The 11,668-nt window shown below is 39.3% G+C and overlaps 4 protein-coding genes and 5 non-coding genes across 12 annotated transcripts in view; 3 read left to right on the forward strand and 6 right to left on the reverse strand.

Moving 5' to 3' along the window:
* Nucleotides 1-11,668, reverse strand: part of LOC117570621 (serine-rich adhesin for platelets) — a 178,044-nt gene that overhangs the window by 8,119 nt on the left and 158,257 nt on the right. The window lies entirely within an intron of this gene.
* On the forward strand, nt 22-8,711 carry LOC117567175 (dendritic arbor reduction protein 1). 4 transcript variants are annotated; one of them, XM_034246990.2, is made up of 4 exons: nt 22-544; nt 3,704-3,816; nt 5,802-6,613; nt 7,159-8,711. In XM_034246990.2, the coding sequence occupies exons 3-4, from the start codon at nt 5,844-5,846 to the stop codon at nt 7,955-7,957; spliced, it is 1,569 nt and encodes a 522-aa protein (XP_034102881.1). In that variant the 5' UTR covers nt 22-544; nt 3,704-3,816; nt 5,802-5,843; the 3' UTR covers nt 7,958-8,711. The 4 variants fall into 4 exon arrangements, with proteins under 4 accessions (XP_034102881.1, XP_034102882.1, XP_034102884.1 ...); XM_034246991.2 differs by lacking the exon at nt 3,704-3,816; XM_034246993.2 differs by lacking the exon at nt 3,704-3,816 and having other exon boundaries at nt 22-357.
* Nucleotides 1,752-1,824, reverse strand: Trnav-aac (transfer RNA valine (anticodon AAC)). The gene has a single exon. It is a non-coding gene; the product is annotated as a tRNA-Val (tRNA).
* On the reverse strand, nt 2,433-2,505 carry Trnav-aac (transfer RNA valine (anticodon AAC)). The gene has a single exon. It is a non-coding gene; the product is annotated as a tRNA-Val (tRNA).
* Trnav-aac (transfer RNA valine (anticodon AAC)) lies at nt 3,997-4,069 on the reverse strand. Its single transcript has one exon. It is a non-coding gene; the product is annotated as a tRNA-Val (tRNA).
* Trnav-aac (transfer RNA valine (anticodon AAC)) lies at nt 4,468-4,540 on the reverse strand. The gene has a single exon. It is a non-coding gene; the product is annotated as a tRNA-Val (tRNA).
* On the reverse strand, nt 4,874-4,946 carry Trnav-aac (transfer RNA valine (anticodon AAC)). Its single transcript has one exon. It is a non-coding gene; the product is annotated as a tRNA-Val (tRNA).
* LOC117567176 (nitric oxide synthase-interacting protein homolog) lies at nt 8,795-10,009 on the forward strand. The gene is made up of 3 exons (XM_034246998.2): nt 8,795-9,638; nt 9,696-9,804; nt 9,864-10,009. The coding sequence occupies exons 1-3, from the start codon at nt 8,872-8,874 to the stop codon at nt 9,933-9,935; spliced, it is 948 nt and encodes a 315-aa protein (XP_034102889.1). The 5' UTR covers nt 8,795-8,871; the 3' UTR covers nt 9,936-10,009.
* On the forward strand, nt 10,532-11,531 carry LOC117567178 (uncharacterized). Its single transcript, XM_034247000.2, has one exon. It carries the CDS (start codon nt 10,656-10,658, stop codon nt 11,277-11,279), a length of 624 nt encoding a protein of 207 aa, XP_034102891.1. The 5' UTR covers nt 10,532-10,655; the 3' UTR covers nt 11,280-11,531.

Here is an 11,668-nt window from a genome sequence, read left to right on the forward strand (position 1 = left end):
TTTGCTAGCTGCATTCAGAAATTCAGTTGGCGTTGTCAGTTCGCTGCGGGTCCTTGCGCAGGAGGCAGCACACATTGGCATAAAGGAGGCATTCGCAGTAAAATGAATACATAAAAGCGCGCAGTGTGTTCATACAAATTGTTTTGTCAAATATATACATATATATATAGAACCCGATCTATGCATTCCTTTTCCGTTCAACGAAAGCAAAAAAAAACCAAACACATTTAAATCAATTCTTCAAAATATTTCGATAGATATGATTTATAGTGAATGTGGCGAAACGTTTGTCGCGTGTTTTTAATTCAAGGCTGGCAAAAGGATTCGTTATTTTGCCAGTTGTGTGTATCGTGCCAGGTCAGTTGAGCGTTCAAGGACTTTTTCGTGCAATAACAACAATAACAATATGCGTGCAATAATAAAAACAACAACATCAACAACAAATAATGTGATTCAAATGTGCAAATAAAACACGAGACTTTTCAATAAAATAACATACTTGCTTAATAAATACGAATTGAGTATATTGAGTAAAAGGGCGCAGGTAAAAAGTACTAACAATTGACATGCAAATTGGCCTGCACTTGAAAATAAACCACACGCATACACACGCACACCCACACGCACACAATTGCATACACCTACACATTGACACAGGGCTCGCATTGAAATTGCATTGAAATTGTTCACATTGCTCATACGTCGCATGTGCCATTAAGTGGGCAGCAGCAACGCAATCTGTCTGCTTGTCGCATTGACAGCCGAACAAACCAAAACCAACAGACAGACAGAAAGGGAGACAGACAGATAGTTAGTCGTGGGCATTATATCCACCTACCTTTTGACCTAAGCTGATTTCATAGCAAACTCGTATCCAACGCATTCTCGCTTTTCGCATTTTGCGTTTGCAAAGAAATTCAACAACAAATTCACTTCCCGCCAAGGCGAAATAACAAACAGGGCCCCCAAAAGGTTGACGGCAAAAGCAAACCATGAAATACAACAACAACGATAACAAACAAAAAAGAGGAAGGCTGTGAAGCCCAGTTAACAAAGTGAGAGTGAAAGGGTTTGTGGGGTTCGGCATCGGCGCGTGCTTTTTCACTTTACAATTTTTGTTTTGTTTGGCATATTTTCACTCGACTCAGGCTGTGTCTCCAACAAAAAAAAATCAACTACAGATAAGGAAATCTACGAGTACTCATGGAAGCAGAAAGAAAAATGTTTGGCATGCAGTCACAAATGTCTAGACTCTAGACAAAGACATGCCTTGAAAATGTTTAGCATTTTGCATATTCTTTGATTAAAAGTGAAATCACAATAGAGCAAAGTTTCTTTTTATGAGTTAACAATCAAAGTAAATTGCAGGTTTTTTTTGTAATCTTTGAGATTATCATTGTTTCCCTTTTTATATTAATTTTATTGGTAATGAGTATTTATGCTCTTCCTTTTGTAAGTTATGTTTATTTAAAAGATAAAGAAGCTGTTGCTCACTTCAAAAATATATTATTTTTAACTTTTACGGCTCATGAATTTCTTAATATTATTTACTAATATTTTTGTATTTAAAAATAATATATTTTTTAATTGTTAATGGCAAATCTTGAAAGAATCGATATTCGTTAGGATACTTCAAGATTTCAAAATCAGTCAATTGAAAATATTTAACAACATATACTTAAAAAAAAAATTATTTTCATCAAAAAAATAAAAAATTACTTTCATAAAAAAAATAAAAAATTTGGTTCATCTGTTTCCGCCCGGGATCGAACCGGGGGCCTTCTGCGTGTTAGGCAGATGTGATAACCGCTACACCACGGAAACAGTTGGACGCATGTGAGTCAAATGAAGCATTTATAGTTAGAGTCATCAACATGAGTTGGGCAATTTGCCAACCGGTACGTCGCGGCACGGCAAACAAGTTCAAACAACAATGACAATAAAAAAGCGAAAGGCAATGGCACTCTGAAATTAAAGCTAAAAGCAAGGGCAGTGGACAAAGAGATTATGTATAAATGTGCCTATATACTCTATGCATATAAAAGTGTGCGCATTTAATTTTATGTACGAATATGTACAGAATCTTGTTTAGAGCTTTAAATTGTAATAAATTTACGGCACTAAAATGAAAATGAATAGATCACAAACAGAATGGAGTGAATTAAAAAAATACTTGAATTAGATAAGATTAGTTTTTTCTTTAAAAATCTTATTTTAGAAATTGATTAGATAGGTTATAACTAGTTGAAAATCGAGCTGATAATTTAAATAAATTCTTCTATATATTTTATATAACTTTAAGTTATTTAAAGCATTCTACAGTTAAATAATTTGACTCCAAGCAAAATTCATTGTAAATGTGAACTGAAAGTTAAAAGTAGTATGTAGTTTCTTAAAAAAAATGCTTTCAATTTTTAAAAAAAGTAATCGTCTGTTTCCGCCCGGGATCGAACCGGGGGCCTTCTGCGTGTTAGGCAGATGTGATAACCGCTACACCACGGAAACAGTTGAAACTACTTTGGTTAAATAGGCAAATTGAACTTCAAAGTTCAGAAACTGGTCCAATAAAAGAAACTCGAAATAATTGTGGCTATTCACAAATCAGTTTGGAATGCGTCCAAATCATTGCCAGTTTTATTCCGCTTTTTATTGCCACTGAAAACAGCGTGAGGTCTGCCAAGCAGATAATAGAATTATATGCTTATTGAGTGAACAATTTATGTACATCCCATGCAAGGTGTAAAAGATATTGTATCAAATATTTATATATTTCGCTTGCTGTGCTGTTTACAGGGTGTTTTCGATATAGAGTTCGGCAACAAAGTAGTCAAGCTACAAATATCAAGAATATTTTGGAAGTAATGGCAAACAAAGAAGTAGTTGCAAGGTGTGAGATGAAACTTGAAACTTTTCTGAGGTCAACCCTTAAGCAATTGAACTAAGCCAGCGGTTTCGCTACTAACAATATAAAGAAGCACTTTAAACAATACTAGTATCAGAAATTTGATCTCTGAAGACAATGTCAATGCTTATTAATTTTGATTCCGACATGTTCCCAGAACACTTTGTGCTTCTACTTGTTGACCACTTGAGGTAAACGATGCTGCAAATTCAACTCTAGACAGCGAATAGCCAACTGTAATCATAATAAGCAAATCCATAGAGCTTTAAGATAAAAAAAAATGAGAGAACAAATCAAGCGTGCACAATGCATTGAACCTTGGAAGTCATGCAAATTGTTGAACAAATGCGAATACGAATACGAATAGTCGCCCAAAGTCCCCAAGAAGAAGGAGAGAGGTCGAAATGAGCAAAGGCAAGCAAGTTGAAATGAACCTATCAAAAGGTTGTCAAAATGTCTCTTTTAAATACGAGTATGTTTATTTTATTACTTTTGCTCGTGCTTGAGTATTTATTTATTTGTGCACTGCTCTGAGTGTCGTTGTGTAACTTTTCTCGCTCAAGATGTCGATGACAATGTGCAAAGCATTGAACTTTGAACTTTGGCAAGCAAACTCACACACACGAACTTCTAGCTGGAGCATAGACAATTTCTAGCAAAGTTGTCTCAAATGGAGATGTGATTTTAAACGCCAGGATATTTAATATGCAATCTTTTCTATTTCTTTATTTTGTTACTTTTTATGCGATTTTTGGTTGTCATTGTTGATTGGCTAACACCGCAACGACGACCACCGGCCAGACCAAACACGACCACAGAGAACAGTTCAATGAACAGCTAAGCAAGTTAAGCGGAAAACTCAAATGTAAACAAAGCACGGAGAGTGCACATTGGGACGAAAGCGTTGTAAATTGGTAAGAGTTGCAAGGAAGTGTCAAGAAGTTAATTTGAGTTGATGAATTCAATTAGTATAAACTCTAAGCTGGTTGATTACTTTAATTGAATTTTTAATTGTATTGTTAATTATGAAGTTACCAATTCGGAGATTTAAATATTCTTCTTAATTAATCCTTTTGGCAAAAAAGTATTTCATCTGTTTCCGCCCGGGATCGAACCGGGGGCCTTCTGCGTGTTAGGCAGATGTGATAACCGCTACACCACGGAAACAGTTGAAAATGGGAGAGCCAAATAGACAATTTCAAAATAAGATTGTATTAGGCCGCTGTGCAAAACCTAGACCAGTATTTTTGTCTTTCAAAATCGACTAAAAAAACTTGCTACCACATTATTTGTCTGTCGCCTATGTTATGCTATTGCTTCTATTTGTGACAATATTAATTAAAACCAAATTAATTGACGCAAAGTATTATACATATATAGGAATGGCTATAAGGAGTTGGAATTCAAAGTATAGAAACAAGTTGAAAAGTGCATTAATTACAAAAATCTGCATTCAATTCATGTAGCTTTTTTACTATAAACAATGTATACACTAAAAAGTTAGTCAGACAGACAGAAGGATATATGGACATTTGTGTAAAAAATGCAAAAAAAAAAATTATCCCTGTTTCCGCCCGGGATCGAACCGGGGGCCTTCTGCGTGTTAGGCAGATGTGATAACCGCTACACCACGGAAACGGTTGAATACGAGCCGCCAAAATAGATAGTTTCAAATCAATTTTTTAATTTTTCGATAACAACTGGTCAAGCTTTAAGCTATTTTAAAATTGATTTAATTATTTGCCAGTGGCAGATAAAATTAATTAAGAGGTGGACTGATAATCAATATAAAATTTATTAATATATAATAAATAAATACTGTACTAAAGGCACACCTGGGAAATAAGACGAGATATTGATCCAAAACAAGGTGCTAAATCTTACCAAAAATTGGAAAAGTAACAATAGACTCTGCTAAAGAATATTTTCAAGGAATAAATAGATTTTAAATTAAAAAAAAATGCAATCATCTGTTTCCGCCCGGGATCGAACCGGGGGCCTTCTGCGTGTTAGGCAGATGTGATAACCGCTACACCACGGAAACAGTTGAATCTATGCAGGAGCAATGGCTTTCACACTTTATCAATCCAAAAAAAGATTAATATAATTATTTAAAATTAACTTTTTAACAATAATTATAGAATGCATTTAGTGAACATTGGACTAGCAACCACTGTGCGAGTACTAGGACGTGTTCTTTCGAACATCGCACCTTGTGTGTGGCGGCAATGTTGTTGGCCCCTTTCCCCCGCGGCCGAGCAACATTCATTGCTCCCGAACTCTCCCCGTGGAATGTCTGTGCTAAGTTTTTGGCGGGCTTTGGCTTTTGTGTAGAGAGCAAGAGACATGGAGAAAGTTTGTCAGTTTTTGGCTGCTGTTGTTGCTGCTGCTGCAGGCAATGACACGGGAAGTGAAAGCGTTAGCAGTATTTTGTTGTCCTTGTTGGTAGAACGAGTATTATTATTATTATTATTGGAGGGGTTGCTTTTGACTGCTACTGCTGCCCAGTCAACCTTTGTTTGCCGTGTGTTGCATGGGGAAAGTACTTTTTTGGGGGGACTGATGCCACTTTTGTGGCGGGGTAGTTGAACTTGAAAGAACGCACAAAGAGGAAATAGCAGACAGACTTGGAGTGCAGCAGCAACAGCAGCAACAGCAGCATAATAAAAAGCGATGTGCACGTTTCCTGTTTTAGCAAATCCAAGTGTCTGGTGAGTGAGTTGTATCTGTGTGAGATATATTTCTTCTTCCGTCTAGAGCCAAATGAGTCATGCGCTTTGTCTGGCTGCCAGTAGAAAGAAACTTGCAAGAAACCCTTAACTTCAAATAAGTTTCGCGACGCGACACAATCGCACAACGCATCGTGTCGTTGTGTTAAACATCAATTCTTACTTTACAGTCCTTACAGTCAAGTGGGAAGTCTGAAGTCTGAAGTCTGGACATGCATTTCTGGATTGACAAACGGTCGCAACAATGCGGTTTTGGTCGCTCGCGTGTAGCCGCCTCATTGTCGCACGCAGGAGGCGGTCTCAGCTATGGCCATCCGCCGCGTCGCAGCAAGTCGAGCAGCAGCAGCAGCGGCAGCAACATGATCAACGCCAGCAGTAGCAGCAGCGGCGGTGGCAGCGCCAATGCCAGTGGCAGCCACAGCCAAGCTTTGGCCTCTGTGCATCGGGCATTGGCGCCTTATGGTGGAGGTGGCGATTATCAGTCGGGAGGCGCGGGCACAAGTCGCCAGGCAACGCAATATGGCAGCAGCAATAATAATAGTGCACATGCCAACAACCAGCAATTGCTGCTGCATCACAACAGCAGCAACAATAACAACGGCAGCAGCAGCGGCGGTAGCGGCAGCAATGCCATGACAACAACTGCCAGCAACAATAACAATGCCAATGCAACTGCTGCTTCTTCGGCTGCCGTGTTAACGGGCAGTGGCACCATTGTGCCGCTTGTGGCACGTGGCTCGCATTATCATCAGCATAGCACGCGCTATCAGCCGCGACCACAGCAGCAGCAGCAGCAACTGCAACAATTGCAGCAGCAACAACTGCAGCAGTTGCAGCAACAGCAGCACCAGCAACAACATCACTATAGCTACAACTATCATCATCCGCAGTTTGGCAACATGGCTGTTCCCGTGCGACAATATGAGTCACAGCAGCAACATCATCAGCAGCAACAACATCAGCAGCACTCGGGAGTCTATGCGTAAGTCATTTGAATCGATTTATTATTGAGAAAGTTAACTATGACTCAACTTATTCATTTATTCTATTTTGTTGTATCGATCGAAAACTTCTTGTATTTATTTTCATTGTAATTTTTATTAAAATTGATGATAAGACAATAACAAAATAAATAGACGAGACAATTATGCTTTGAGTTATTAGAAAATTTAAAGATAGAAATTAATTTGAACGTAATTATTATGAAGTGCATTTCCATTATTTTAATTTAAATATATATATATTTTTTAGATGTTTCAAGGTTTATTGCAGATTTTCTGTTTTAAATATTTACTATTGAATCTATTAAAATTGATTATTTGCAAATGTTAAGCATTAAAATTGATGAGGGAAATTATCTTGCACTTTCTAGGTATTAATGAGTTTCACTTTTTGGATTTTATGGAACAAGAAAATCATTTGTGTTGTATAATTTCTTCACATTGACATTATAAATTAAAATGTCTCTCGTTTTTTGGACAGTTCTCATGCAGTTCCTCTCAATTACTTATACTCTCAATTCCGCAGAGACGATGCCTACAGCGCGTATCACCATCACCACAGCAGCAGCAGCAACAGCGGCAACAACGGCTGCAGCAGCAACAGCAACAGCACTCGTTATGCCACGCCGCGACGCCACAATTCCAGCAACAACATGCGACACGCGACAGCAACTGCATCGGTGGGAACAACAACATCAACAGCACCAGCAGGGGGAGGAGCAGCCACAACCGCCACGCCCATACCGCCCACACAGACAACGACACAGCACAGCAGCAATCAGCTGCAGCAGCAACATCACGCATTGCTGCAACATGCGGACTCGCAGCTGCTGCCAAGTCATCTGAAATGTGGCATGTGCGCTTCGCTGGTGCTCGCCTCGGTGTTTGTGGCCGGCGCGAAGTTCTACTTTGACCACCAGGGCACCGGGCTGGAGGTGTTGATATTCTGCGCCTTTTCGGCGACATTCTTTCTGGCTGCCTGCATGGTGTCGCTGTGTCGCATCCCCAAAGGATTGCTGCCCAATCGCAGCGATGGCCGTGCCGTGTGTCACAGTCGTGGCATCAATGCTGTTGGCGGTGGCGCTGGCGGAGGCGGAGGAGGGGATGGGAATGCGGATGGCGATTATATACTGGAGCTGAATAATGTGCGCTATTTGGATGAGCGACAGGTGGAGATAAGTGCGGCAACGGCGGCAGCAGCTGCCGCTGGACCGCCGCCATATCATATAGCAATCTTGTTGCCGGAACAGACACCGACGGCGCTGGGCAAGCAGCTGCCAATGGATGAATCACCGCCGCCGTCCTACGATAAGATTCTCGTCTAGATTTTAGTGGTAGCGCTTTTGGTTTTTCTTCGTTTAGGAATTGAGCGTCAATTTCAGTTGAAAGAAACCAGCTATCAAACCCAAATCCAATGAAACCAAACCAAACCAAAATACTCTTGCTCAATATTTTTCTAATGATATCAAAATTTATATAAACATATACACAAGGCAAAAATGACATTTGCATATAGATGATATATATATATATATATATATATATAAAGATATACATATATATACACATACATATACATATAAATTCTAAAATATAAATATAACGAACAAAAAGTATATTTTTAAGCTCCAATTAATATTTTTACACTTTGAACTTTCTAATCCATAAACACGCAAATCACACACAAAAAAACCTTCCCTAAGAAAAACCCCAAATCTCTTTACTAAAACTATGTATCATTTTTGTTCTGTGATATGCTCAAAAGAAAATCATACGAGATAAACCATTAGAGACAAAGCAAAGAACGATGTAAGCAAACAAAATATATAAAAAACAAAGAAAACAAATAGAAAATAGAAAACATATACACTACTATACGAATATGTGACAAAATAAAACTAAATACACATCAATCAGCCAAAACAGTATTAGTAGTCAAGTAGATACTTAAGTAACGAACTACTCATATGCAAGCATTAAATAATAATGTAAAGGTGCAACATAATGCAGATAAATAAAGTACGAATTAATTTCAAAATTGAATTCAAATGCGATGAAATCATTTATCGATACCATTAACAGTCACAGTATATTTTCGATGTTTGTCGGTGTGGTGACACTGGTTGTCAAACAATCGATTATTCTTTGTTTGGTATTTTTCGACAGTATTTCTTAGTCTCGAGTTGCGGTCACATTACGCTACCATTGTTTATTATTTGTAAAACAAAATTTGTTTTAAATGACTCGCCATGCAAGGAATTGCACCGCTGGTGCTGTTTACACATATAACGAGAAGAAACGCGATGCTGCCGAATCTGGTTATGGAACAAATGCCAAGCGCCTGGGCAAGGATTCGGTAAAATCCTTCGATTGCTGCTCGCTCACATTGCAGCCATGCAGAAATCCCGTAGTTACCAAGGATGGATATCTCTTCGATAAGGAAGCCATACTGCAATACATTGTGACCAAGAAGAACGAGTATAGCCGCAAACTCAAGGAATACGAACGTTTGCGTCGCGTAGAGGAAAATGAATTGGCCGCTGAGGCCAACAATAAACAACAGGCGCGCATGGAGCGTTTCGTCAATGCCGAGAAGCCCACAACGACGCCAGCCCACAAGCCAGCTGCCACTGCAACAGCCGTGAAATCCAGCGACTTAAATGCCACGCCCAGCACATCAGCTGCAGCAGCTGCGGCCGCAGCTTCTAGTTCTGTCAGCTCCATTTCTAACATGGCTAATGGACATGAGAAGAAGCTGCCCAGTTTTTGGTTGCCTTCGGAGTGTCCCAACGCTGGTGCTGCCAAAGCACAAAAACCAGATGCAACTATTTACTGTCCTGTATCCCAGCAGCCGTTGAAAGTAAAGGATCTGATTGATGTCAAGTTTACGCTACTGAAGGATGGCGATACAAAGAAATCACTGATTGCTAAGGAAGCGCGTTACATGTGTCCCATCACACATGATGTGCTCAGCAATGCGGTGCCATGTGCTGTGCTGCGTCCCACGTAAGCACACTAAAGTTGTTATATCATAAAAGTTGTTTAATTGTGTTTCTCTTGAAGCGGCGATGTGGTCACTGTGGAGTGTGTGGAGAAGCTCATTCGCAAGGACATGATTCATCCGCTTACGGATCGCAAGCTTAAAGACAAAGATATAATTTTGTTGCAAAGGGTAAATGCCACATTTGAGGCTTGTTGCTGGACTTTTATTTAACAATTTATTTCTTACAGGGAGGCACAGGGTACGCGATTACTAATGACAATCTGCAGGCCAAGGAAAAGCGGCCCATGCTACAGGTTTAGACAGAATTTTAATTGATTTTATATTAATGTAGTTAAGCTCTGACAACAATAAAAACAATAATCCATGCGAAAGCCATCACAATTTTTTTAATAAGATTTTAAATTTATCTAATCAATTTAAGTTTTTAGCTATTAATTTTAGGAAAACATCCTTCATGTGTATTTTAACAGAATTTTTTATTTATGTCAAGTTAAAAAATACATAAGCTAGTAATGTCAAGATATATAGTTTATCAATATTCAAATTTACACAGAGAATATGGATATTAGCAAAGAATGTTAGATCTATAGTATCTAATTTCTTTACATTAAAAAGTATCGCTCTTCTTTTCTGAAATTTTGTTGACTTACTTTGATATCAAGAACCTAAAACTAAAGATTCGCCAAGCTTGTAAATATATTTTTTGGAATCTCTAGGAATCGGTTCTTTATTCATAAGAAAATTGAGGCCTTAAATCTGTCTGCTGTAAAATATTTAATAGTTATGTTAAATTATTAGACAAATTTTGAGGCAATGCCAAAATGTAAGTTGTTGGCGACCTTGACATACTGCCGAGCACAACACTTGGCAAACAGATAAATTATTGCCAAAAAGAACTGTTACACATGTTTGCTGATAACAATGCTGATAAGCATTAGAAAGCGACCTTGAAAATTGCAATAAAAAGGCGTTGAAACTTCGATATTCACAACAAACTCGAAGTCAAGTCAACACACAAAATGTGCCAGCTCCAAGAATACGCCAAGCTGCTCTGCCTGCTCCTGGTTGCAGGAATAGTGAACACACAACAAGCAGATGAGTTTCCGCAATGCAACAACGTGGCAATGGACACCTTCATAGTGGCTATAGATGATTGCACCAGTTATATATATTGCAATGGAGAGAACTCCTTCAGGGACACGTGTCCAGAACAAACCTATTTCGATGGCAACTCGCAGGAATGTGCCTTCGATGATGCAGGCATTTGTTTACTCTCCACCGAGACGACAACAATCGAGACAACTAACATATTGGGAGAAGAGGAACGTAAGGAGGTGGAGGAAGTAGAGCAGGAAGAGGTTGCCACAACAACAGCAGCCACAGAGCCACCAGCAGCCACAGAGTCACCACCAGCCACAGCTCCACCAGCAGCCGTTGATGTTAAACCAGCTTCTCCAGCTGGCGGTAGACCGCATTGCGATGCCATTGGCGATGGTTATCATCCACATCCGGATCGCTGCGAGTATTATTATAGTTGCCTGGGTGGTTATTTAACCATTGTGCGTTGTCCCTTCAAATTCGGCTGGGATTATGCGGAGGAACGCTGCAAGCCGATGGCAGAGGCGCAATGCTTTAGCTTATAAGTTGATTCTTGATAAATCTCGTTAAGTCTTGTGTCTAAGGTGCTGGGGTTAACCCAAATGTGTGTGTCGCGAGATATGACAATAATAAATAAGTATTTGTGGCATTTTAATGAATTGAAAAAGTGCAGCGACGAAGCGGGGAACAGCCAAGGCGACGGGGGATTTTGGTTTTCGGGGCCCAGCAGCGCCTCCAATGCGCCTCCATTTGTATTTGTCAGGCGTTGTCAACATAATTCAACTCACACAGCACAGCAGGTATGAAAATGTATTTTTGTAACACGACTATTTTCTTTCAATGATTTTTGGCCGTTTCCACGTTTTTATTGCAAATTAATAATGCAGAGACACAGGGCAGTGTGTGTGTGTGTGTGTGTGTGTGTGTGTGGCAT

The sequence above is a fragment of the Drosophila albomicans genome, chromosome 3, assembly GCF_009650485.2.
Source record: "Drosophila albomicans strain 15112-1751.03 chromosome 3, ASM965048v2, whole genome shotgun sequence".
In the NCBI taxonomy this organism is placed as follows: Eukaryota; Metazoa; Arthropoda; class Insecta; order Diptera; family Drosophilidae; genus Drosophila; species Drosophila albomicans.

Bases quoted from the DNA above. Each gene is read 5' to 3' on its own strand.
- LOC117567175 (XM_034246990.2), top strand. From the start codon at position 5,844: ATGCATTTCTGGATTGACAAACGGTCGCAACAATGCGGTTTTGGTCGC. The intron at 6,614-7,158 runs GTAAGTCATTTG...TCAATTCCGCAG, and splicing joins CAGCACTCGGGAGTCTATGC to AGACGATGCCTACAGCGCGT.
- LOC117567176 (XM_034246998.2), top strand. From the start codon at position 8,872: ATGACTCGCCATGCAAGGAATTGCACCGCTGGTGCTGTTTACACATAT. The intron at 9,639-9,695 runs GTAAGCACACTA...TTTCTCTTGAAG, and splicing joins TGTGCTGTGCTGCGTCCCAC to CGGCGATGTGGTCACTGTGG. The intron at 9,805-9,863 runs GTAAATGCCACA...TATTTCTTACAG, and splicing joins ATATAATTTTGTTGCAAAGG to GGAGGCACAGGGTACGCGAT.
- LOC117567178 (XM_034247000.2), top strand. From the start codon at position 10,656: ATGTGCCAGCTCCAAGAATACGCCAAGCTGCTCTGCCTGCTCCTGGTT.